This window comes from Hirundo rustica, chromosome 1, assembly GCF_015227805.2.
Source record: "Hirundo rustica isolate bHirRus1 chromosome 1, bHirRus1.pri.v3, whole genome shotgun sequence".
NCBI classification, from domain to species: domain Eukaryota; kingdom Metazoa; phylum Chordata; class Aves; order Passeriformes; family Hirundinidae; genus Hirundo; species Hirundo rustica.
In genome coordinates this window covers 149,680,397-149,707,710 of record NC_053450.1, presented here as the reverse complement: position 1 = coordinate 149,707,710, position 27,314 = coordinate 149,680,397, and the positions used below count along the sequence as shown (strand labels likewise).

At 39.6% G+C, this 27,314-nt stretch overlaps 1 protein-coding gene and 1 long non-coding RNA gene across 2 annotated transcripts; both read left to right on the top strand.

Annotated features, from left to right (window-relative positions):
• Nucleotides 1–26,670, top strand: ACTR3B (actin related protein 3B). The gene is made up of 12 exons (XM_040069455.2): nt 1–135; nt 7,433–7,488; nt 9,347–9,471; nt 10,415–10,525; nt 10,889–10,984; nt 11,139–11,246; nt 12,514–12,657; nt 13,246–13,419; nt 15,762–15,854; nt 24,542–24,667; nt 25,064–25,147; nt 25,729–26,670. Exons 1-12 carry the CDS (start codon nt 92–94, stop codon nt 25,822–25,824), a joined length of 1,257 nt encoding a protein of 418 aa, XP_039925389.1. The 5' UTR covers nt 1–91; the 3' UTR covers nt 25,825–26,670.
• LOC120754999 (uncharacterized) lies at nt 21,656–24,535 on the top strand. Its single transcript, XR_005701624.2, has 3 exons — nt 21,656–22,224; nt 22,520–22,580; nt 23,978–24,535. It is a non-coding gene; the product is annotated as an uncharacterized LOC120754999 (long non-coding RNA).
• Nucleotides 26,671–27,314: the final 644 nt, after the last annotated feature.

The following is a 27,314-nucleotide window of genomic DNA, read 5'->3' as shown; positions in this document are numbered from 1 at the left end:
CCGCTGCGGGCCCGCCCGCATGGAGCCCTCGCCGGGGGAGCCGGCGGCCGCCCGGATGGTGGCGTAGGGCCCGCACTGCCGGCCCCGCAGCATGGCGAGCTGCCTGCCGCCCTGCGTGATCGACGGCGGCACCGGGTGAGTGCGGGCAGGGGGGGCCGGCTGCCGGTCGGGTTGGGGGGGGGTCTCTCCGCGCCGCGCGCCTCCGCCGCCTCCCGCTGCCGGCGAGCGCTCCTCGCATGGGGCCGCGCTCCCGCCGTGTGTCCCGGTGCCCTCTCGGCTTGCGGAGTGTTTCCTCTCCCCTCCGGCCTTCAGCGGACTGGTGTCTATCGCTCTCGTCCTCCCTCTCCCCCTCCTGCCCTTCCATCCCGCTGCAGCGCGGAGCGGGGCAGCCCTGCCGTGTCCCCGCCGTGCGTGTTTCTGTGTGCCCTTTTCGCCTCTCGGGACTCTTTTTCGTTCGCGTCCTCTGGCTTGGAAGTATTGCATGATGCAAGTGCTAGAATTGGGGACGGCTGGTTTGAGAAGGGGAGAGGAGCCAGGAGCCCGCACGGAGAGCGGTGAGGGGCGATACCTGGGCAGTGTCACGGCGGTGCCCGAGCCGGGTGCGGTGCCGTGCACGGACGCAGAGGCCAGCGAGCACAGCTCCCCGGCCCCCGGGCCGCCCTCGGTGCGGGCTCCTGCCTCCTCTCCCCGTCAGAAACCAGCCGTCCCCAGTTTTAGCGTTTTCAGCCGAGCTGGGAGCGCGCTGCCTTGCCCCAGTGATGCGCTTGGTCATTGGGTCATCCCGTCACCTTTATCGGATCAGTGTGAGATTTATTCCATACTTAACCGAAACACAAGTTTTGTAACTCAAGTCTTTGAGGGCAGGAGTGACTCTGAGCTTCAGAGGCTGTGCTTGGGAGGCGTTTCAGGAGCGGGTCTGTCCTACCTGTCTGTGCTGGAGGAGACCCACTCAGCATCCAGTCCTGTTGTGCCTTCGGGGGGAGGTGTCAGAGGGAGCTGTAATGAAGGTAATACTGAATCTGTGCTGTGCTTTTGCTAATTAATACCTTTCCTTTGGCCCTACAGTTACAAACAGCTCTGAGGAAGTGAAGCACCTGTCCATGAGCAACTCTTCATGCAGTAGCTTTATTTGTCAGACTCGATGTCACTGATTGTATTAATTGAGCCTTTCCTCTGCAGGCAATTTGCAACACTATTTTAATTTCATTAATACTTGGAAAGTTATCTTTAAAATTTCCTGAACTGGACAATCTTCAAACAACCAAACCCCAAACTAATCCAGCCAAATCAAGAAACCCCAATCCAGTGTTGTGGTGCCACATTGCCTTCTCCTTAAAGAGTTTGTCAGGTCTTGAGATATGCCTATATTAAACTGTCATGAAAGTTTTAGAAATCTTTGCCTGTTTCTGCTTACCAGAATCTAGCTCTATTCCATCAGTGGGGAATACTGGAGTTCACAGCTGCAGACTTTGGAAGTAGACTAGAGACCAGGTTCTGCCTTGTGCGTAATTCTGCTTGCTCTTTACATAACTTCCTAGTAGTTTCTGAGGTTTCTTCTATTTATTTGCTGAAGATATTGTAAGTATCTGTTCTCCACAAATCTGTTGATATTACAGGATTACTGCTTGATATTTTGAGAGAAATGGGACGTCTAGGTGGATCTTTTAAAAAGGATACAGTAGAAAATATGAAACCCAGAAAACGGATTAAATGCCAAAGCTGCCTTTTGCAGGAGACCCCCTTGACTTTCAGTTTGTGGAGTAATTCCAGTGTTACACTAGCAGTAGATGTTGCTGGCCAAGAGTTACACAAAATAAATGAGGATAGGACATTGCTTATTGTGTCCTTTCAAAGAAATAATAATTGAAGTAGGATTTCTAAAATCTGTTTAGTGCTTGCATGGGTAAAGGTGATGGGGGTGGGGGGGGACATGTATATTGTTTTGTTCCAGGAAGGGTCTGGATAGTCCCCAAATTATGTACATTTGTTTTTTAATGCCTGCAAATGCTCTTGATTCACAGGAGACAACATGATGTGTCTGCCTATGGGATTTGCACTTGACTTTGCTGTAGGGCACTAAAAAATGGAAGACTTTTCAGCAAAGAGATTACTGAATGTAAAATAAGTTATCTTGCAGAATCCAGGATGAAATGAGTCTGAACAAAAGCAGCCAGAAGAAGTAGCTTGACTCATTGATACGCAGTCTCTGGAATTTTCCTCTGTGTGGGCTGAAAACCTTTTTATTGTTAGAATGAATCTGCTTTGGGTTACAGGCTTCAAACAATTCATTCAAATTATTCATGAAAGGGCTTTCAGATGAAAAATTTTAAGAGTATATCAGAAAGGGAAAGGTATATGTAGACATGCACTGTGGGATATTGTATATATAAAATACACTTTTATACTTAAATCTCTGGTACTGAATGAGGTGTTCTGTCCAGCCACTAATCCATCTTTTTTCATGTAAGGGGTTTTAGGAAGTTTGTTAAAAGAATGGTTTTGTTGTTGTTTTGTGCATAAGGAGGCTGGCTTAATTTACTGTTATTTGCTGCCACATGCCTCAGTCCTGTAAAATGCCAGAATTCCTCAAAAAAAGGTAAGAACAGGTGTATAAAAAACAGTTACAGACCTTCAGTGAGAAACATTTTTATAGCAGGACAGAATAACATTCCTTTAGTCTGTTGAGTATAGACTACTTTCCTTTGCCATAAGCTGTTCACTCTTTACTCACATATCTTGCAGAAATAGTTAATACTTTGCTATAATCTTTTCCATTAGTATTTGCAAATGACTTGATGTAGTGCAATTTTGATGTACTACATCTTGATTTTCTCTGTGTGAGGTTCTCCTCGTGATCAGTTTACACATTGCCGTCACTCTTTTTGTGGAGAAGGGCATGCTATTTTTAGTTTCTTAGGGCTACCAGACCTTTTTGTGGTGCTGTTTTAAATAGCTCTAAACTTCATAACTAGTTTTATTAATTGGCATTTAGCTGTGGGACATCAGAACTGAGTAGGTGGGTGGGCAAAACAGAGGTATCTTAAAATACCTCTCTTCAGTGTATTTGCAGACACTGAGGAGTGCTTCTGGTTTGGGTGTATTTTATCAAAGCTATTCCTTTTTAGTAAGGAAAAAGTACTTTGGCAAAGTCCTATGCATGAGTTTAGAGGTAAGTACTTGATTTCTGGGAGAAGTGAGCTGGACTGGGTCTTGAAGCTTAAGGTGTTTGTTGATGATGCTGTTAACGATATCTGGAGCCTCAGAACATGCTATGTTTCCCCTCTCTAACTATATTTCTGATGCCTAGTGAGTTGCTTTAGCCAAGTATTACCTCTCCTCTTCACATGTGAGAAATGAGAAAAGGCATTATTGTAATTGCTGTTCTGGGTATAAGGAGCTTGAGTTAATTAACTATTGTTTATAGTCACAGGCTTCAGTCCTGCAAAGTGCTAGACTTCCTCAAGAAACCCAATGGCTCTACTGTACTCTTTATTCTTATAGTGCCTGCTGGTGCTCTTGGGTAAATTGTGCAGACAAAATAGATTTCTTTTCTATTTGCTATTTTCTCCTTCATGTCTTCTTCATTCCCATCCGTCCATTTCTGAAGTGCATTCCCAAATCTTCGTGAAGAACTCGTGTTGTGAGTTCCTCAGACACACTTGTAATAATGATAATAGAGTCTGCCAGGGCAGCCTGGCATCACAGGTGTTCTGGCAGCAGTAGCCTGGTTATTCAGACTCTTAGCTGTCAGAGAAAGTGTTCTATTTACAGAGGCTATTTGTTTGTTTACAGGACTTTCTCAAAGCATTCTGCTATTTTTAATCACATCATATTTATTTTTTCAGAGGTTTGGTTTTTTGGGGTTTTTTTTGGTGTCTGAATATAACACATTGTTTTAAAGATGTTGACCAAAAAGCAGTAGAGAGTGATCAAATGCTAAAAAAGTTGCACTTGGGCTTTGCTCTTTTGCGCACTTGTACAGAGAAAAATTGGATGTCTTGTGTTTTCAGACGGATAAAGCAACTGTTTGAGTTTGTGATTTGTTCTCATGCTTTGGGAAGAATTTTCCAAAACATATCTCTTCTCTCTAAAGTGGTTTAGGGTGCAGCATCTGCTTCCAAGTGCAGTCCATTTGTTTATATTTGGAGTCAATTCTTGATGCTTTTCCATCTTGGTAGGATCTCAGAAGACAACAGGGTTAGGATGACCAATCCTCATGCAAAAGTTTGTGAAACTGGCTTGTGTACAAACTCATCACCTGGTCAAAACAGTATGGAAGAGACCACACTATTTTTAGAAATTGCTTGTTTCAACGATATGTAATTTCCAGAGATTGGAAAAAAATGAGTAGTCCTCCAAATCTCCTTGCATGGAATAGCCTTAGTCTATTGGATCAGTTTTCTGCTAATTTTTAGTGCAGTATCCTATATTTTGGCCAGTTTCCAGTAGGTTCCTATCTCATTGGCAACAAACTGCTGCTTTTAATGAAATTAAGTTGGAATACTGATTATCTACACATTCCGCTACAGCTGTCTCTAATTTTACAGATCACAAGATGTTGCATTGCCATTAGTCTGCTAGGCTGTAACCCAGGAGAAAGGAAACTGTGTTTTAGATGCTTAAATATTAATTGGAGAAGGGACTGGAGACCAGGTAACGTCTGTAACTGTTTAAGTCCAGCTCCTTTCTGGTCAGTGAATATTTAAATATCATGTAGGAAAGGGAATATTTTCTGTAGGAGGTCCTGGAAATGGGTCACCCAAACACTTTAATGTACCCTTGAAAGGTGGAATGGGTTTGGGTCCTGCTGGGCAGAACAGAGATCTGCCAAGTCTGCTGTGTCCTGAGGCTCCTGGATAGCAAAGAGCAGCACAACTGCATAATCTATTTTCCTTCTCTTCATTTCTTGGGAGAAATTTGAGTTTCCCTCCCATTTGGTTTTGTCAAAAACACCTGAAACGTGGCTGCTTGTTCCAGTCTGTCTCTTGTTTGATCCTAAGTAGATTTTTTTTAACAAATTTTGTTTTTCTGCTTTTTTGCTTCACCATTGAACTAAGCATTGAGTTATTCTCTTAGTTTTAGTATTAGTCTTTCATGGATTAATGGCATGCAAAAGAAATCTTTCCATATGTTACCTTCTGTGAGATGAATTCTTTGAAGAGATTTTTTTTTTTTCATTATACTGAGAAATAAACTTACTTGTTAGTTTTTTCACTAGGTGAATTAACCCAGGTTAAAAATGAATCTGTAAAATACTGAGATGTAGGGGTTTGGTAACTTTAGAAGTTACTCTAATAGGGGGATCTGATCTATTCCGGAGAGGGAAGGTAAAGTTCTTGCAGACTGGTTGCCCAAATTGACTTTTAGAGAGTGTTTTCTTTTTTTAATACTGAGTGGGTGTGAGTTTAGCATGTGTGTTGAGGGGGAAAAGATGGCAAACTGAATTCACCTCTTGGCCAGACTTTAGTTTAAGAAATGAGTTCTGGTTTGACTGCAGGAACCTTTTAATTTATTCATGCACACAGATATATAAAAATTGTGTAAGAAGTGTATATATATATATATATATTTACATGTATGTGTATGTAGATATTGTCTTTTGTTTTTGTCACTGAGGCTTGACGGGCTTTTTCATGATGTTTCTGCCTAATTGTCATTTCTAAGTCTTGAAACTAGGTCTTTTACCCAAACAAGTGTTTTCCTTGGTTTTCATTATGTTCATTTAGTCACGATGCATTTCAGAGAGAGAAATGTACTGTTCTTAAATCCCAGTGGAACTCCTGTTGTTGCTTGTTACGTTTTGACAGTATTCCCTAGGTAGATCTCATTCTAGAATGTGAAGAATATATGCAATAATAATAATAAAAATAATTTTTACTAATAATGGCCTTCTGTACAGTCAGTCTAATTTAACATCCTGATTTATGTTTTTCTGAGAGCCACAGCAAATGTGCATAAACAATTTGGATTAGACTGAAAGCATATGTGTATAATGATGATTAAAAACCCAACAAACCCTTGCCTCCAGAAACAGTCTTTTTAGCCTTGTGGGGAATAGCTTTGTAACTATTGTTTGAAGTCTATTGAAGCTACAGCTTTGAAGAGAAGTTGAAATAGAAATATTTAAGTTCCCAGGTCATTGATAATTCAATTTAGATTAATTCCTTTATCTAAGAGAACTGTGATTCTTTGAATCTTTGAATGTACATTTTTATAACAAATACTCTGTACAGAGGAACCTACTTTTCAAGCTGCTAATGAAGATGCAAACCCTCTGCTTTGACCATGGCATAAGATTGTTTGCAAATATTGAGAGTAGGTTGCAGACAAAGACTTTATATTCACTTTAGGACCCAGACTAGGATTGGTCTCATTGAATAATGTCATGGCTTTAGGTTTTTTGTGTAAAAATGATGTGAGCAATGCTGATTCCCTCAAATCGTGCTGCTCTGTCAATATTCAAGAATGACATCAGTCTCTGCAAGCATTCAATCAATTCAATTGGGTTGATTTTTCTTTTAACACTGTTTCTGATGTGGGTTTTGTTGTTATTGTGGTTGGTTGTTTTTGGTTTTTTTTCCCCCCTAGGAAATAGAGCTGTTTTTCATAGTCTGGGATGTTAATTATTTCTAGTTGCTAAAGACCTGGAGTCGCTTGCAGCCACTAACAGCTCTAGAAATTTTTACGTTTTATGTGAAAATTTCTTTACTTTTTTTTCCACCCCCTTATTTTCTTCTCTTGATCCTTTGCTTGTTAAAATAGATATTATATGTGTATTGAAAGACATTATCAGTGCTTTGTACCATCTGCTGCCCATTTCTAAAGCATTTCATCAGCGCAGGCTTGCTTTGGTGTAATATTTGTCTTTTATCACACAGAGTGGTGACAGAGTGGTTTGTTGGAGGCCTGAAGGGGAATTGTATCAAGATTGTAACAAGAATTCTCCACTGTGGTTTATACTTGTGACACTGTATTATTTCTTTTTTTCCTGTATTTGAGACTGTTAAACAAATATGTAAAGTCTAAGGGCTCTCTTTGGTCATGATAACTGAAGGGTAAAATCTTCATGGCCCTAATTTTTACCAAAGGGTGCAGTGTGACCTGCCTGTCCTTTGTCAGAGCTGGTCAACAAGATGGAAAAAGTAAGAGTTGAGTTTTCAGACTTGATGGTTCTGAATAACACTAGCAAAATTTGTAAGCTGAAGTTGTCTGAAAAATAAATTAACACCTAAAATATTTACCACCTTGAGTCTTCTTTTCAGCAGGATCATACTTGAAAGCATAACCCAGAAAAGGTGGACATGGCGCGTGATGCATGTTTCACCTTTACTTTAAGAAGTGGAGTGAATTGAAAGTATTTTTTTCTTCATGTTTTTGTATATAAGTGCATGTAATAACCTGGTGATCTTCTTTCTTTTTTTTTTTCCCCTAGGTATACGAAGCTTGGCTATGCAGGAAATACAGAACCTCAGTTCATTATCCCATCATGTGAGTTGTTGTTTTTTTTTTTTTGTCCCTCCAAATTGTAATATCCACTGCTGTCACTGAGCACTTTCAGGATTAAATGACGTGCTTCCAGCTCCCAACTCAGCAGTCGTAGTCCCATGTCCATCTGGGAAGTGATATTCATCATGTTTGCATCTTTGGCTGGAGTGTAGCTAAACAGAGCTCCTTGTTTGCAGTTAGCTAGGGCTGCTGCTCATTAAACCAGCTCTTGGTTGCTATGACGAAGATGAAGAGAACTCCAGTCCAATTTCCTTTTTATCTCCATTATTTTTCTGCCAGGACTCTTGAGTAGACAGAATGCAATTTACCTCCTGTCTACCTGACACCATGGTTACAGCCTGGATAATCTGGGGAAGGCTCCCAATCAAATTAAGTACTGAAGTGCAGGTGGTGTCTGCCTTATTTACATTGTCTGGGACTGTAGACAGTTTAGTATTCAAAAAAGTTGTTCCTATTAGAAAGTGTTCCTTTTAGGTGTGTATTTACCAATTAAAACGTTCTTGCACATTTAACATGCTTTTGTTGAACAGATTTACTCTTTAAATTTTTTTTCTTCTGTGATGTTTAAAATGTTACACTTTCCTGGTGTTCTTGATTTTAATTGACATCTTAATAGTTTCTCTGAAATGCTTTATATATATTTATAAATAGTAGCTCTGACTTTGTATTTACATCTATAATGGCATCTGTTCTCTCCATTTCGGTTAAACACTGCTTTTTACTTTTTGTAAACTTTGACAATTAATTACTTATTAATGCATCTAGACTACCTTGTAGCTACTCATGGTAGAAAGTAAAAAGATAAGGGGATTATAAAGGTAATTGGTGGCCAAAGAAGTGAAGGGGACACATGTTCTTCACCAGATGTAGCTGCAGGACTGCTTGCAGTCTCACTATTTTAAGCAGTGAGACTACTTGAAATATTTAAATAATTTAAGTAAAATTTGAAACCTAAACCACTGGTAAAGATTTAAATGTCTTGTGTTAAAGGAGTGGAATAGCAGGGATTTCCTCTGAATTTGCTATAAATTCCATTTTATACAGCTGTAAACCTGTTGGGGGTGGGGGGGGTAGATGTTTTTTCCAAAAGAATTGTTTGTCTGTGAGTCATTTTTTGGTGTTAGTAGTATTTGGTGTGTTTGTGGGTGATGCCTGCCTACTCTGCATTTTCTGCTATATGTTATTTAGATCCTAATTATGACCTATTAAAAGCAAACTATATAAATAAGGTTATGTTTTCGCAGTACTTCATTCCATTTTTATTTTTAGCTTGCCCCAGATTTGATTTTTGCTGTCTCATCTTCCTGCCTACAGCAGCCATCATCTAATAATTTTAGTGATAGTTGCAGGCTGCTAATGGGAAGCATAAGTGTCTCCAAAGATTTCTCTGTGGTGCTGCAAATTGATTTCTCCCCTCCCTCTTTCCTCGTTCTCACCAACCAGGATAATGACTCCAATACTTATTTTTAAATACACTGTTTATTTTCTTTTCTGGTGCTCTTCCTCTTTATTCTAGGGTTAAAACTCAGAAAATTGTTGCTTACTGGAATGCTGCACTTGTACAGGTTTAGTGACTGCTGTAGTCTGTAACAAAATGCATTTTCAGTATTTTCTGTGAATTATTATGTACAATAATGAGGGATGGGTGACCAGAATCCTGCAGGATGCAGTGAGAATGAACTCGGCTCTGTTGGCTTGTCAGTAGATCACATACATGGTTTCTACTTTTTATATCCCAATTTTTATTTCTGGAAAAGAATCCTTAAGTAAATAAATATTCATCACTTAGTATTTAGCTGCTTTAATTTTGTTTTGATTTGTTTTTTGGGTTTATTTTAAGGTATTGCAATCCGAGAGTCGGCCAGAGTGGGGGACCAGGCTCAGAGGAGGGTGATGAAAGGTGTTGATGATCTGGACTTTTTCATAGGAGATGAAGCCATAGATAAACCTACCTATGCTACAAAGGTGAGCATTCAAGAGACTTAGACAGCCTTTCCCAGGTCTCACATTTTTGTGATAAAATGATCTAGGATTTCGGGATAGCCATTCAAAACACATTTGCTTTTTTTTTTTGTGAAGTATATTTATTTTTTTAAATCTGCATGATTTGGTTCATGGCTTTATTCATTTTTAGATATCTGTTTTACTAGTGCTATTTTGTGTGCTAGGTGTTTGTGTATATATTCATTGATATAGTGCAGCTGTTCAGTTTTCAAAATTCTGAGCTATTAAAATAGTCATATACACTGAATATTTAAATTCTTGCTAAAAGTGTACCCTTTTAACATGGCATACGAACTGGGAAATGTGTTGGATACTTTTGCTTCAGGGAATGTCACAATTGTTTTGTGGAGGGCTGTCTTCAACGCAGCTTTTCTGTGAATCATATTTTCCATCCCCTAGTAAAGGACTTCTTGTACTTACAAAGTGTTACTGGCTTATGAACTATGTGGAAAAATATCATATTTTATACATCCTTCTGTGTTACTTAAATGTCAGCTGTGTTCTTAACATTGAACAAAATGTAAACAACATCGCTGCCAGAAATTTTCGTTGAAAAATATATAGCCTATATGGTTTTTATTTCTTTTTATAATATGGAAAGGCATATTGAAGCCAAGTATGATTCTCAACTTTATAAGTGATGAAATTTATACAAAAAGAGGTTAAAACACAGTTCTGCAACAGACCAACAGGAATAGAGTCTAGATTCTGGCTGCTAGTCCTGCAAGGTAGAATTGGGCTTGGAAGTACCTGGGAGCAGGAGGTAACTTTGAATTGTGCCTCTGAATTAAAGTCAGGATGGAGGGTTTGATAAGATCCCTGTGAGATGAGGTGTCAGACTGTTCCTGTTGCTGGGTTTATTTGTCCTTGCATGGTCCAGTGCTGACAAGTTTTGCTGTTGCAGTGGCCTATCCGACATGGAATTGTTGAAGACTGGGACCTCATGGAGAGGTTCATGGAGCAGGTCATTTTTAAGTACCTTCGAGCTGAACCTGAGGATCACTATTTTTTAATGGTGAGTTAACGAGAGCTGATAAGGAAATAGTTTTGTAAAAGGAAAACCAAATACAATTCCAAGTACAAGTAGCTCTGCTTCAGCATTTTTCTCTGTATTATTATCTCTCTCGTCTTACTTCTGTAGCAATGACAGGGTTTGGGTCAGGAGGAGAAAACTAATCTTTAAAGCTGCATTACAACTATATTCTGTCCATTTTGTGATGCAGGCTACTGCAGGTCAGCTACTGCTTTTGAAAAACTTCAAACACTGTTTAAATTCTGTTTGTGAGTTTTTGAGCGTACTGAGGATTTTGAAAGTTAATCAAGCTAATCAAGGCAGAATCCTATCGAGGTGCTTTTTCAAAACTCTTTGTTTTTGCAGACAGAGCCTCCACTGAACACGCCAGAAAACAGAGAATATCTTGCAGAAATCATGTTTGAATCATTTAACATCCCAGGACTTTACATTGCTGTGCAGGTGAGCGAAGCGAATGTGTTCTTCTAAAGTACAAAGTAACTGCAGTGTTTTGGTCTTTCGTAGGCACGTGTCTGAAATGTTTGAAACAGTGCTTTTTGAGAGTGTAAATTAGAACACTCTGCCTGCTTCTAAATATAAACTGTCTGTGCTGTAGGCAGTGTTGGCCTTAGCTGCCTCCTGGACGTCACGGCAGGTTGGGGAGCGGACTCTGACTGGAATTGTCATCGATAGCGGTGATGGAGTGACCCACGTAATCCCCGTGGTAAGCAGCAGGGTGCACTTTGAAATCACCAGCGCTTTGGACGGGGTTTGGTTGCTGTAAATTTAAATAAGACGCGTCGAATGAAACCTTATTTTTAAACGTTTAGGGTTGTTTGGGACTTCTTTCCTTGCAAAAGTATGTATTTCGTTATGTATTCATTTAGTTTGCAGACTCTAGGAAGGTCACAGTAAGGAACTATCAATCCAGCTTTTAAAAGGCTATTTCTGTGTAACCTTCCATTACTGTTCTGCCTCAGTTCTCTTAAATATCAATGATTATCATGGGTTTATCTCTCTTGCCCTCACTCAACTCTTGCTCTCACTCAACAGTGTCTGACATGAGATGTCCTAACTTTTTTCACACCCTGCATTTGGACTGTTTAATGTATCTGGTAATGTGTGCTTTTTATGTGATTTATTGCATTTTATTGTTTCCACTCTGATGTGGAAAGAACGACAAATTTATATAAGTACCTGTGGTTACACAAGATCAGTCTCATCAGTTTAGTCATGTGAGGATGTTAAAACTACAGTTATCTGTGCATACTGGCATCCATTGATGTAGTTTTGTGTATTTTTTAAACCATACTGTGTCCTTGAATTATGAGGTATATTAGAAATTAAAATTTGGATCCCTGTAATTTCATCTTGCATTTTGGTGTTAATGTGATCTTCTCAGTGTTTTGTCATATGGGCAGTTCTGAGAATAAACAGCATTTATTGCATGAAACTCTGAAAAATGTTAAAAAAAGCAAGGGAAGAGGTAATGTGGCTCAACAATACCAGTGTTTTCAGTAAATGCATCCTAAAAAAAATTCAACAAGTAGATTTGTTATTTTTGTTGTGCTTATTGTAAGATCCTACATCTGAGTTTTCTATTCCTATTTGATTTTTCTTGTCTGAGGAATTTGATTTTATACTTTTTTCTATTAATTTTTCACTCTCAAACAGAACACAGGTAGTTCGTTTATATTGTGTTTGCTTTTCTGATGATGCCTTAAAGGAACCATCAGATCTGATCAATGTGTACAACACTGTTTATCACTTGTGTATCTGTTAGATAGTCAGTATCTGTTTCTATGTGGTAATCAAGGTCTTTAAGTAAAAATTATATCCACTTTGCAGTAGGGTGCACATTTTGAGAGTGATTTTACAGTTTCAAGATTTTACTTTTAATAGAAAATCAGAGTATTATAAAAATGAATATTAATTATTGATACACAGTAAGTTTTCCCCTTAAATATGTTTTTTCCTCTCCTCCTACATAGGCAGAAGGCTATGTAATTGGAAGTTGCATCAAACATATTCCTATTGCAGGTAGAGATATTACTTACTTTATTCAACAGCTTCTAAGGGAAAGGGAGGTAGGAATTCCTCCTGAACAATCTCTGGAGACAGCAAAAGCCATAAAGGTACACCTTCCTTTATCTCTTAATAAATACATAATAAATCTCCATGAGCAAATTCTTTGGCTCTAGCAAGTTGCCAGTGGCTCTCTTAAAAATGCAAATGTAAGCAGTGTATTATTATTACACCAGCTTCTGGTGGTTTAGCCAATCAAGAGTTGGGGAAGGAGAAAGAGGAAGAAAATATTTGTGCTAGACTGTTTGGAGTGAGTATGTTCTGCAGATTAAATCAAGCATTTAAACTTTAGAGTTGTTTAAAACTTGCTTTGTAATAGAATTAAAAAAAAAAAAAAAAAGTAGGGTGATTTTGTGGGCCTCCTCTTGCAGTGAAAGCTTGCCCTTGAAATTCTTTATTGTCACAGACTCACTGTTGATGATGTTTTCATTTTGGGAGGGGAAAATGTAGCTGAGTCAGCGTGTGCAGCCCTTGGGAAGCAAATGGGCCTCGTGCCTTGTGTGGTTGTGTCTTTGATAGTGATGTGGGTGAGAAAGCCCCTTGAGGAGTCTCATGTTCCTTTTCTGATTGTGTTGTGCTTTAATTCAGTGATGCACTGATTATTTCGGCTGTTTTTAACACCTGGTGTTCCTTAACAGGAGAAATACTGTTACATTTGCCCCGACATAGTGAAGGAGTTTGCCAAGTACGACGGAGACTCCCGCAAGTGGATCAAACAATACACGGGCATCAACGCCATCAACAAAACCAAGTTTGTTATAGATGTTGGCTACGAGAGGTTCCTCGGGCCCGAGATCTTCTTCCATCCCGAGGTAAGAGCAGGGAGTAGCCGTGCTGGGTTGTGCCATTCCCGGTGCCTGGGCGCCATCCCGTGGCAGCGAGGGGCCAGCGAGTCTCCTGAACACGAGCCAGGTGCGCTCACAGGTAGCTTCAGCGCAGCAGGAAAGCGTTCTTCTGATGTCCAGTCTGACGTTTCTATTCCTTTAAAGGCCATCTGAACTTGAGAAGAAATTTTCTGAATTCACAGTTTTTCTGTGGTGTTTTCCTCTTTTTTTCAGCCTCAGTTTAAACAAGTCTACCTTTATACTTTGTATGTTGCCAGTCCCTTTGGTCACTACTAAGCATGGCATTGATGGCATTCTAAATATTGGATGCAGGCTTTTGATACTGAGTCAATTTGTAAGGCATGGATGATGAATTTATCCTTGAAGAAAGTCTGTTGAAATCTCTCTTGGGGTGGTCATAAGTAGTATGTACAATTCTGGGAAAGCTTTCTGTGCCTCATCTGTCTGATTTTTGGTAGTTCAGTTTGAGTGAGTTTCAGGATATTGTTGAGAGGAAGGATTCAGGTTTTAACCACAGGTCCTCTCCATTCCTGCACACTTGGTTGAACTTATACTGGCACCCACAGTCTGTAATACTGTTAAAAACTTTTATTAAAATCCATATCAACGCTGGTGAAACTTCCTTTTTTCCTCCTTGGAAGATTATTCAAAAGCTTCTCTGACACCTTTTGTCTGAATTTCAGCTTTCATCTTCTGTGGTCAGTTTGTAGCCATCTGATCTTCTGCCAACACAAAATCTCTAGGTTAAACAGTTTTCCTTCGCTGCTGTTTACCAATGTGATTTAACAGAGAAGCATTGAATCCCGTGACGGAGATAATTTTAAGAGCTCCTCTTTCCATAGTCTCTAAAAAGACAGTTGGGAACAGGATAAAGGACCAATTTCCATTTTCTTAATTTCTTGGTAGTTTCTTGACACTATTGAAAAAACCACCCAAACCTGAACTGACTTTTTAGACAAGAAAAACATAATAGATGATGTGTACTGCATCTAAAGAGAATTTTTTTGTTGTGTTTCATTAACTCCTCACTTGAAAAAGTAGCAACTTAGCTAGGTAAAAGCTGCCTTTGGTAAGGATGTCTTGTAATCTTTTCCTATTTTCAAATTACAGAATTTGTTCCAAAGTCTTTAATACTCCTGAAGTTAGGTGTTGGGGTTTGTGGCTATCCAGAATATTTCTCTACTTTGTAAATTAGATATTTTATTTGCCATTTCCAACCCTATGGTATTGGCTGGCAGACTGCAATTTTACATTCAGTTCTCTTGTCCATGTTCTGGGATGATGTTATACCCTGCCTCTCATTTCTACTTATTCCTTTTTCCCTGCTCTTTTATCAATATCTTTATGGAGAGCTCAGGAGTTTTCAGGAGTTTTCAGGCTGTAGTTCATTCAGATGAAAACTCGGTATGCAGCAGCTTCTCTTTTGATTTATGTGGCTTCATGTTTTTGCTTCTTGCATGATTAATTCTTACTGTGGAAGTTTGCTTGAATTCTCAGGGAATTCTTAGGGCTCCTGAGCTCCAAACCAACTTCCTTTGCTAATTTTCTCTCAGTTCAGTGTATAGTTGTTATGTTTGACTGTTGCTATTTGTTCATCTTGTTTTGAATGTAAATCTCATGTACTTCTACACAAAAGCTTATATCTAGAATAATATATTATTATGTATTGGTAATGAATTCCATTTTTCAGAGTTTAACCTCTGAAAGGAAAAAATCATGGGCTATTACCAGTTCTTTACTTTAAAGCTTAAGTTTTAAGAGGAAAATTTACATTAGCACTGTGTTCATGTTTGCATTGATGGGGACTTTGACTCAAAACCTTAGACTACTTATGTTTTTTTGAGCATAAGATACTTCCTGGGCTTGGGAAAAAAAAAAATCTGACTTTTTGGTGGGAATTTAACTGAATTATTTTAGTAGCATTAAAATCTTTTTGCAGGGAAGAAAGATTTGCGCACTGGTGTTCTTAATCTCCCTTGAAAGGAAAGGCAGGACCACAGGGCATGGTAACAGTGTGTTTAATATTGCAGGAGAACTCAACCTCATCTTGCAGGCAATAAAAGTGCATAGTGCATAAATTGTAAACAGTGAATTTCTGACCAAGGAAGAGAGTCTGAGTTTCTCAGCAGAAAAAGAAAATCTCATTTCCTCTGTAGAGAAGTGTTTGTTTTAATGTAGAATAACTGGTGAGCAAGACTTGAAACTCCTACTTGTCTCCTATTTTAAAGTCTCTCCACACTCTTATTTCTGCCATTTTATTTCTCTGTTCTTTGGATGAAAAATCTAATGCCTGTTCTGTTTGATTTTAGTTTGCTAACCCTGATTTCATGGAATCCATTTCGGATGTAGTTGATGAAGTTATACAGAACTGTCCCATTGATGTCCGCCGTCCATTATATAAGGTATGGCCTTTCTCTTGTAAAATTAATCTAATTTATTTAAAGCCTAAATATCAGCATCATGGCTACCACTTCCTCCACAATGAGAAATGTGAACTTTGGATAGAAATGAAACAAAGTGTCACTTCTGAATGCCAGTAGGTGTTCGCTGCTTTTTTAGTTTTGAAAGAAAATTTTCTATAGAGGCTTGATACGTAGGTAAGTATTGTCCCTGAGGAGCTGTGGCAGATGAATGTTACTTGTATCTGACATTTGTTCTGTCAATTCTTGAGCATGAAGGACTTTTGCCCATTTTAAGGGTTGTACTGTGGTCTTTCCCCCTCTCACTACCCTCCTTCCCCAGCTTTATTAAGTAGTGGTTTCCAATATTTTTTTCATAGTCTTGTCTTGTACCTGCCCATTGTCTGCAGTTTAGTCAGTAATGCATCTCTTATCAAGTACATGAAAACTGAAAATACTTTAGGAGAGAACAATTAGACCAGCTTAAACCTGCTTAAACCCAGGGTGGAGTCCAGAGAGCACTTTCAGTTCCTGATTCTTTAAGGAGTGAAAAGTAAGGTACTGGCAAGCATAGTCCATGGCAAGCTCTGTCTGTATTGGCAGCACATCCCACATCCCATGGTTCCCTTTTTTCTGCTTGTGCAGGAGCAGTACAATTTTGGAAATAACAGCATAAAGCTATAGCACGCAGAGATTTGTCTGCTCGTGTAAAAGGTGGTAGTGTTCCTCACATGGTAGAATGAACATTAAGTTCCAGCTAAGTCATCTATCTCTCAGGATAATATGTAACTTAAAATTTCACAGTCTCTTCTCCTTGCCTGGTAAACACTCTCTGCAACCTAGAATGAGGTGTAGCAGATCTCCAGAGCAGATCTGTGGGGCAGGATGCAAGGGGAAGTTGAACTGCTTCACAGGCTCATGTGTCAGTTCTGCAGTAGATGTGTTCAGTGACTTCAAGCTTAGGTAGCAGAAGGGTTTAGGAACCCCTTAGTGTGTGGTTGTGCTTAGAGTCTCTGCTTTTTGTCTGAAAGACCAAAGCTTCCTCAGAGCAACAGATTCTTTGCTTGGTGGGGTAGGGTTTGGTACTGATTAGAAAGTAGTGTTTAAAACCTGAGTCTGTTACTTCTGTCCCATCATAATCAGTAGAAAAATAACTTTCCCTTGGCTTGCCACTGATTAAGACTTTGTTTTTCCTTTTTCTGTTTTTCATTATGCTTGTTTAATTAAAATAATGTTTTATAATTACCTGTTGAGTGTACTGAGAGATGTCAGTAGTTATTAATAGTAATAGTTGCTATCTTGTTTAAGCAAGGTCACTTCAAAGGGATGAGCATCTCTTGTTCTCATTGTTTAAAACAGTGTATGGATGCAGAAATATTCCACTCATACTTTCTGTTTGAGTTTTATCAGTTTCACTTGCCCACAGTGCTGAGTGGTGGCCAGCCAAGGCTTTGGAGCTGAGTTTCCATCAAATGTATTTGGATTCTTCCTCAGCGTTCCTGCAGAAAATACTTAGGAGTGCCCTTATTGCAGATTTTATGTGGTATGTAGCCTTTGGATCATTGTTCCACAACCCATCTTTTGATGTCCTAGGATATTTCTGAGTTTTATTGCCAGTATCCCTGTTTCCTAATCTGATCAACATCTCTCTCCCAAGCCAGTTATCTTACCTCATGTTGATGTTTGGACCAACAGAACCTTGATGAGGCTTCTTTAGCCAGATCTGTGACAACCCAGCCTAAATGGAAGCATCTTAAATTTGTAAATTCTCATAGGTCAAAAGGAATTGACAAAAGTCAGAGGGTTTGAAAGCTTTATTAATGAATTCCACACTTGGCATGGAAATTGGTCTGTTAGTCTCCGACCTGCTATCTAAGCACACAGCAGTAGGTTTTGGGTAAAGGGATAGGGTGAAAGGAAGAGAGGAATTAAAGAAAAAGAGAAAAAGGGAGGCCCAGGTTTTAGTGTTGATCCAACTGCTTCATTCTGGCCAATGACATGTCCAGGCTTTGGAGTATGGTACCTTTTTGTGGAGAGGTTTCTCTGCGCCAAATACAGGTTTCTTGCTTTCCACATAAATTAGCTACCACATGCAGTCTGTTCTTTTAGGCCATTCTGGAAAAAGGTTGAAAGGATTTGGGGCCTTTTGGGGGTAGTAATCCCACCCTCTAGTCCATGCCAACTTCTCCACTCATTCCTTGTATGGTGTTGTGGTTTGTTCTCATGGACAAATGCCCTATGAGTACCTGGCCCCACTTCTCCAGCCAAATTCTGTTCTTCCTCACAGTGTGTTAATACCAATAGTCTCTGGTTATTACCAGCAGTCCTTGGTTGGCTCCATTCACAGCTGTTTAGTTATTGGTGTTTGAGGCAGACACACAAACCCCTTATTTTCTGGGAATTAGAGCTTAAAAGGATTTCACTTTGGACTGCTGTTTACAGGACCAGTAGACAGTGGGCTTTTCCATCCTGTCCACAGTTTGAGTTGGTAAGTCTCTTTCAAAGTTTAATAATAGAAATATTATTTCACTGGAGTCGTTATTTGGGCAAGAAAAAACTTTTGAAGGCTGTTTGTTAGAAGTCAAGTTCTCTCTTAACACCTGTTATTTCTGCGAGCAGACAGTGTTTCTGTTAAGCTCAAGAAAGGCTTAATCCAAGTGCAGTTTGTCAGGACTAAAGCCTAATGGGCATTTCTCAGATCCCATAGGGGCCTGGAATGGGGGAAATGGACCCCTAGAAATCCATCCCACAACTGAAGTCAGCTTCTCTGTGCCTCCACAAGATGCCATAGCCTGCAGCCGTTCAATACTGAGCACAAACATCCTTTCACACATGATGAAGCCTTTTTTAATTGCATAATGATTGCCAGCAATGCACTCTCTAATTCCTGCGATTACATCATCTTAATGTGATTGCTTGGAAAAACTGATTTGTATTCTCTAACACAGAGTTGAGATGTCTGGATTGCTTGGGATTAATTGCTTTCTGCTAGAACAGAAAAAGATAGGTGTGGGTTTGAAATCAGGGGACTTGCATTTAAAAGTGAAGAAATGAGGTGGGGTTTGGTGGATTTAGTTTTTTTTATTGTTTGTTTTTTGGCTTTTTGCTTGTTTGGTTGGTTTTTGTTTGGGTTGTTGGTTTTTTTTTTTTTTTTTTTTTTTCAAACCTAAAGCTTCAGAAAGCACAATGAAAGTTAAAATGACTGCTCCAATAAAATGAGAAATGACAGAGGGGATAATTTTTGGATCTTACCACATGGATGAAACAATTTAGCATCCTGGCCATGTTGATCATGCCCGTGTTGAATTCCACTGAAAAATGACCCATCCTGCATGCAGCTAAAATTCCTGCATTTGTGGGGCTCAGTGAGACATTCACCCTTGGTATTCTCTGGGAAAAATGGCATTTAGTTCATCTAGTTCTATTTTTTTGAGAATTTCTTACTTTGCTTTTTTTCTTTAAATACTGTTCCACAGTCTTTCCTTGTACTTACCTCACAATTACATGAATACATCATGTAACTGATATCTCAGAAATGGAGAGAAATCACAGGGAGAGTACAGTGGCATGATGAGGGCTGTGGTCTGCACAAACACGAGACCCTTCCCCAGATTTCAGGTTCCTGTGAGCACACCAGTGAACTCTGTATAACTACTGCACACCCAGCTTGGATCAGTGATGAACACCTGCTCCTGTGGTACAGCCACAGCAGAGGCTGGTGTGGAATGTTTTTAGCACTACTTGGTATTTAAAAGTCTCTTTTCAACCTGAAAGTGCTCTGAAACTTGTCCTAACATTTGTCAGTTAGGACATGAGTTTTTGGCACTTAAGGTCACAAAACTGTCTCTTCCTGAATGTAGCTATAATAACTTTAGCAGTGGACAAAGGGCTTTGAAAAGTTTTAAAAACTGCTTGCTATCCTAATAAACAGTATTTTTTATTAGTCACAGGTTCAGAAACTATCACTTTTATTCCACGCTCTACTTTATCTTTCTTTTTCCTTACCCAGAGTCCCTCCCCAGGTACTTTCAGAGTTAAGATAAGAACATTAACAGTTCTGGGGTCCTTGCCTTCTTCCAGTATAAAGGATAGAAGTGTAGGGTCACTGACTGTTCCAGTAATTGATTTCTTTCAACTTGTCTCTGCTGTGTTTTTAGCACAAATATCTGAATGAAAGAATATAAGATAAATGACATCTGAAGCAAGGTAAATTCTCTCAGAAATATCTCTGTAAGGTCCTAGCCAAGCATGCCTAAGCATTCATCATTCAGATCATGCTGAATCAAATGACAACATCCTTGACCTCAAACTTCTAAGCCAGCTTCTCAAGTTGAAAATTCTGTGTGAAGTGGGGGACTGTAGGATATTGGCAAGTGTGGTGTTTCATTAGAGATGAATTATGCAGGTTTTCCATGGAAACACAGGTGCATGGAGGGAAGAGTTTGACAAATTGGCTCTTTTCCTTAGAGAAGGTGACTTCTTAGCTGGGTGTGCAGCTGTTGTGGACTCAGATTAGTCTCTCTCAAAATGAAAACTTAGTGAAATAGTTAAGTCAAGCTCGTTGCTACAATTAAGACTCGGACTGCACTTGTGACAGTGTTCACTCAGCAGGTTAAAATGCTGAGCTCACAAGAGCCCATCCTCAAACACTGGAGAGGTCCTGAGTGTAGGGATGGTAAAAAAGCCCTGACATCCCTCCTGACTTCAATTGCTGTTAAATAGAAACACTTGGTGTCAGAGCAAGCTCTGGCTGCACAGCATGGTGTGTAGATGGCACTGTTGGACTGGCTTTGCTGATCTGTGCTCCAGCACCACAGAAATTCCCTGTTCCTGACCCTGAGCAGAGTGGGGAAGCTCTGGAAGTGAGGGAAGGTGGTGAGACTTCCAGGCCATGGCATCTGCTGGCACCATGACAGGACATGGGAAGGGAACAGCATTCCTGCTGAATACTGCCGTATTCCTGCGGTATTTGAATGAAATCCCCAAGAGATTAACTCTGTTACTGTAGCACAGAAACCCTGCTTATTCCTGTCACATCTGTAAATAAATTTGTAAGATGACTCCTGCTAGTTGGTTTAATAATTGCTCAGTGCATCTGCAGGATTTTCTGGTTCCTTTTGTGTATTTCTGCAGCACCATAAGTCATGCTGAAATCTCTTGCTATTATTTGAAATGTGAAATGAACGTTAAATCCATGATTTTAAGGAAAAATAAATGGTTCCTTTATTATTAGAAATAAAGGTATTTCAAAAATAGTGTTTCTCACAATAAATTTACTTCTTTGTGCTATATTTGTTGTTCAGTATGAACAATATTTATCCTTATACTTTCCATACTGTGTTGGCAAATAGTGCCCATTTTTAACCAAATTAACATAGGCATGTAGCTTCATTGATTCACTTGCTAATGAAGTGCTTGGCTTCAGCTTATGAACCTTCCTGGTTTTACCCATAATAATTTTTATTAGCAGTCATATATTGATCTCATTACATGTCTCTGGTCTGGTCATGTCACGTTGACTTTAATTTAGGCTGTCAGTTGGAAAGAAGGGAAAATGGGATGTGTTGTTCTTACTTGCCAGAAAAGCTCCAAGGGGATGCCTTTCAGTTTGGTGCTGCAGCCTGGTGTGTCCAGCTGAGAGTGTGCTCACACCACGGTGCAGTGTGAAGATGCACAAACCCGTTCAGCACCTTGTGCTTGGTTCTTCAGGAGCTAGTTTCACTCTTTAGAATTTTTATGTAAGCTTGATTTAGTCAGAGATTTCCGTTGCAGGAGCCGGGTTGCTTTGTTGGGTAATTTCATATCTCTGCAGCATTACACTGTACAGAGATAATACCAGCAATGGTACAATGAGAAACTCAGTACCACAGAGTCCATAAGAGAAGCAAAAGGTACATATGAGAAGGGAGAAATTTCTTGCCAGCCCTCTGAGGTGATCTTAGAGGTCTTTTCCCCTCTTAATGATTCTGTGATTGGTATCCACTCCCCCGCTCTCTTTCCAGAAATAGCCTATTTCGATTTATTTGCTTGTTGAGGTTAACTTTTTCAGGTGTGTGGAGGGGCTTCGTTCCTCTCTGCTAAGGGAACACTTTCTTTCCAAACAACTGAAATGTTCAGCCAGTTAGCTATAAAAGTGAAAACCAGCTGGAGGTTCTTTCCATCAGCAGGTATGATAATTGGTGTTAGCTGAGAAACATGTGGGCTGCTTGGAGCTGTTAAACCAGCTGAAGTGTGTTTGAGCAGAGTAAGATCAGAAGTAGTTTTCTTGAAAGGAATCAGCTGGAAACAGATACTTAAAGCCTAACTTCTTTGATGTCTTTTTTTCTGGGAGGCCAGAGGATTTCCTGACAGGCTGAAAACCCAAACATCACTAGTAAGCTTTCTCCATAGGTGTATTTAGCATGCTTTATTTTTATGGGTTTTTGTTGTTGTTGTTAAGTAGTCATTAGAATTACATGGATTTATTCTAGAGAAGATACTTGAGAGGTCGTGGTGGAGGGAGGTGGGTGGTGCCCCTTTGGTTGTTTTCTGAGGTTTATTTTTGTGTTTTATTTTTAATCTGACTGTCTTTTCTCACCTTTATTGTGTCCTTTGTAAGTGGACACAGTACAGTGTGGGTGTGGTGTTTGAGGGGTTTGGAGAGGATATGGATTCTGCTGTCATTGTAGGTAGGGGAGTACCTACCTGGCTTCTGACTTGCTGAGTTGAGAACTTGCTGAAGACTGTATGGTAAGTCTACTGAAGAATTAGCATAGATTTGGTCTGGCACTGACAAGAAGTGCAGAGAGCAGGGGAACTGAAACTGTATAATTAACCATCTTCTAAACACAGTTGGTGTCACGTAGTTACTTAGATCCAGCATTTTGCTCAGCCTGGCTGCTCTAGATAAGTGATAGTGAGGTGACTCATCTTTTCAACATTTGTACCTTGGTGCTTCTGTTCTCCTTGGGCAGTGTTATTGTCGAACTGATTTCGGTGTATAGAAGTACTTGAGTAATCATAATTTGAAGAAGATAGAACTTCTTAGTCTCTAACCCTGGAATAATGGATGGAATGAGGCTTCCAATGATACTGCTAACTCTGTATCTACATGAATTGGTCTTGGATGTATTCGAAAAATTATTCTTGAGTTTATTCTGGAATCTATTTTTAGTGATAGCATTGTCCACTTTATGGTGTATGTTTGAAGTTTAATTTGTTTTGAATAGAATTATTGCTTTCACATTCTTTGCCAGCTTCATTATCTCCAGGTAATATTTTCTGATGGCATCTTTTTAATTGCTATTTCATCACTCAGGTTGGTTGTTGTCTTTTTTTGCCATTAGCAATTTCCTTTTACCGAGTGGAGTGCATGACCACTTTGCTGCAGGGGAAGAGATGTGTATGGGGGGAGTAGGGGGAATCCTCCCTCCTGCTTTAACTGTAGGATCAGCTGTGACTTCTGGCTCCTTTCCTCTTGTCTGTCCTCCTCTTTTCCTTTTGGAAATGTTTCAGTACTGTTATGAGGACTTTTTTTCTTTAAAGCACACCTGCCTTGTCATGTGTTCTCTTATACTGTAGATAATCTGAAGCTGTGAAGAAATGAGTTTTTCCTAATGTAATGGTTTTTATGATGTGCAGATATTTTTTTTTTCTCATGAATAAACAAACAGCTTTCTTCTCACTTTACAAGGTACAAACAAGATTTCCCTGGTTATCTGTTGCTTAAAATCCAAGCATTTCTGCACCCTGCTAGTGTGAACACTTTTATGCATGTCTTTGACTCTTCAGTTCCATGTGCAGGCTGAAAACAGTGGGTCAGGGATTCTTTCATTATGTGTACAGTCTTGGTCTGCAGTGCCAAAAAATGACTGAGAGATAATCCTCGGACCTCTGTACAATGAACTCCTGATCTAAGTTCCTTGTGGACATGTGTCAAAGGCATCTGAGTGGTTTTAGCATGATGCAAAGGCATGTGTCACATTGAGTTCTTTTATCTGATAGTGAATTGCATTTTTGCTGCCACCAATGTTTTTTTCTAGGGGTCCTGTTTTGGATTCCCCACCTTTGAAATGACTTCTGCATTAGTCTGGGATGCTGCAATGTTACCAGAATTAGGGATGGGTAATTCTAAAATGTCTGTTTAGAATCCAAGTACAAGTCCAGGCTGAGAGGCATTTGGTTCTGCTCTGAAAACTGAGTAATACCAGACAAGCAAGGGAAGGGGTGTCATACCTTCCTCTGTGCTGCAGTTCTCTGTGGAGGTGTGGTGCCTTTTTGAAGAACTCTGGAGAACTCTGGAAATGAAAAAAAGAAAGTAAGTTCTAGATAATTTTGCAGCTTTTGTAGCTATGTAATACGATGAGACTTGAGCCTTATTTAGTGTCAGGGCTAAAACTGGTGCTGTGAACATCCCGCAGAGAAACTTCTTGATGTAGTGTCTTATTTCTGCTGCTCTGTGTATACAGGGTACTAGCTCATGGTTTTAATGGAATCCTCCTTTGTAATAACCCATTCTACACAAATGTATTTAAAGGAGAAAAGTAGGGGAGCCATGAACTTCCTGTGGATTGGGGGATGCTTAAGGTGCTCTATCTACCTTGTCATCTTCCCGATGATGCTGAGACTCAAATAGTCACCTCTACAGTGTTGGCTGTTGGGAAACATGCTTGAAGATGGATTTATAAAATGTGTCTTTAATTTCTGCACAGAATGTGGTCCTCTCAGGAGGATCCACGATGTTCAGGGACTTTGGACGACGACTGCAAAGGGATTTGAAGAGAGTGGTGGATGCGAGATTGCGGCTTAGCGAGGAGCTCAGTGGTGGTCGGATAAAAGTGAGTGAGCGTTTCAAGTGCATTAATTACATGACTGGTGACAGAAATCAAGTTCAAAGTTTTCACCTCACTAGTGAAAGTATACTGTAAAGTCAGTAGGATGTGTTTATGTGTTGTTAAAAGCACTGGTAGCCTTGCAGTATATGACATCTCTTTATAGGAATTTTAAAATTGCTGTGAGCAGTTCTGGTTTTCCTTCTAGGAGATGTGTGAGCAGTAGGCAAGAGGGATTTAGCTTTGTGTCCTTCATCATAGTTATCAAGAAGAGTTTTATGTCTTGGTCTCCTAGGGGGAGCATAGCTGAGTCATAAGTGTGGTAGTGATGTGAATGGAGGGTTGAAGGGTTCTGACCATGTTAAGTTCAAAAACCAACTAAATATGAACTGTTTTCCTTAGCCCAAACCAGTGGAAGTTCAAGTGATAACACATCACATGCAGCGTTATGCAGTTTGGTTTGGAGGTTCCATGCTGGCTTCAACAGTAAGTCATCATCAAAGTTGTTCTTAATTTTTATTGTGTGTTGAATTCTAGGTGTATTTGATCTGAGTATTAAGTGTTAAACTTTGTCGTTGCGACAGCCTAAACTGTGTCACATTCTGGAATCCTTACCTAAGTTTTATCTCAGTAAAATTTGTACAGGGCAGATGGGAGCTTTGCTTGAGTGAGGATATCATGAGTTAACATAGTTCTCAAGTAGTTTTGATATGATAGTTCCAATATAGTGCCTTTATTCTTTAAATCAGCACTAGAGATTAGATGGGACCTCAGGAGTATAGAAACCAAACCAGTGGTCTTAAATACAAGAGAGAAGCAAATCCAGGAAAATGGGAGCAGTTGCTGTCTGCCAAGTGGGATTTCTTATTGGTGTGTTTAAAAGTCTTACGACCAGATAAACTTCTCTTGATTAGTTGTATTCATATCCTAGTATTTCTCATTTTACTATATTTCAAAATGTAATACAACGTCGTAAAGCTGCAATCTACAGAAATGTTATTTATTTGTTGTTTTTTTTCTGCTTATGTCCTTATGCTTTTGGGGGGATTTGCTTTATATTTTTATAGCCAGAGTTTTTCCAAGTATGTCACACCAAGAAGGACTATGAAGAGTATGGCCCTAGTATTTGTCGTCATAATCCCGTTTTTGGAGTCATGTCATAATGCTCATCCAGTGGAAATAAGATCTCTGATACCGTGCTGGTGAAGAAACTCATGCAGTGCAGAGGAAGGCAACAGATACTGTAAATACTGAAACAAGATGTGGTGAACTCGGAGGCATTTGGATCACCATTGTGCACTAAAGCACAGCTTACAGCCCCAAGTCATTTCAGTAGGAGCCATTTCTCTGCTGACTACTCAGAGCCTTTCCTTCTTTCTCCCTAAATGTGAGGTAATTGAAAATAGGTAAGTCTTGGTTTAGGAGGTTGTGCAAATACTACTGAAACTGCATCTAGAAGAATAAGGCAGTGTTTTACTGCTTGTGGAAAGATCTAAACCTTTCCCACTTGTGCCCTGAGTTTGCAATCAAACCTTTAGCAATGGAGCACTAAATACCACATTGCCTTTAGCTGAGTTGGAGTGGATACAGGTACCTACCCAAATGGAATAGATTGCAGGATTGGGACAGTACTTTGTAAATGTAGATTTTCTTATAATTTTGTATTTTATGACATTGGTAGGGTGAATTGATGACTAGTTCTAAGCACGAACAGCTGTCAATGTCATGGAATGGTGTTATGCACTTCCAGGTGTGAGGCATGTATTGGAGTAGTGCTGGTATATTTTGGAGGGAAAAAAATAAGCCATGTATGCAAAAAACTGATCTGTTCATGTTTGGATGATACAAAGTGATTTGCAGTATTGTATGAAGTTTATTATAGCGACTGTTCCTTTGTTTTGAATTTTCTGAAACTGTTTTTTAGGAGATGATGTTTTGTTTTGCTGTTGGTGAGTGGTGGATGACACGCAGGCCTTGCACCAGTGAAATAAAACCTGTTAACATCTTTATGAATGCTTGTGGTAGTCCTGATTTACTCCCCCACTTCATCTCATGAGGTTGGCTTTGCATTTGTATGTCAGTCTATGTGGGATCACATACCCTGAATATAAAAGGACTTCAGGAGATTTCTGGTCCAGACTCATGTTTACTGCAGGGCTTACTTCAAAATCATCTCCATTTGCTCAGAGCCAGTCAAATTTCTGTGAGTGGAGGTTCCTGAATACCTGGGCAAGCTGTTCCAGGGCTTAACTACTCTGTTATGGGTATGTATTCTTCTGTTATGGGACAGAGCTTTTGTTCTTCTGTGCTTTAAATCCTACAGTAGGAAATCCTGCTTGCCCTGTCCTTATGATATTTATCCTATCTCTGTCAGCAGAGGTATTATACAGTTTGTGTAGCCCAATAAGAATTTTGTAAGACAAATCAATTTGATTTTAGCTTGCACGGAGGGATTGAGACCAAGGAATTATTTCTTCATCATAAATTAGAGATTAAACAAAATGGGACTGCAGGACTCGAGCCTACTTCTGAATGCTTTTGAACTTAAAGCTCAGCACTCAGGGGAAAAACATCGAAGCGTAATTTGCTCAATCCTCTCACTAAGAAAGAAATGGATATTCTGTTACAATATCTACTGTTTCTGCTTGTTCCA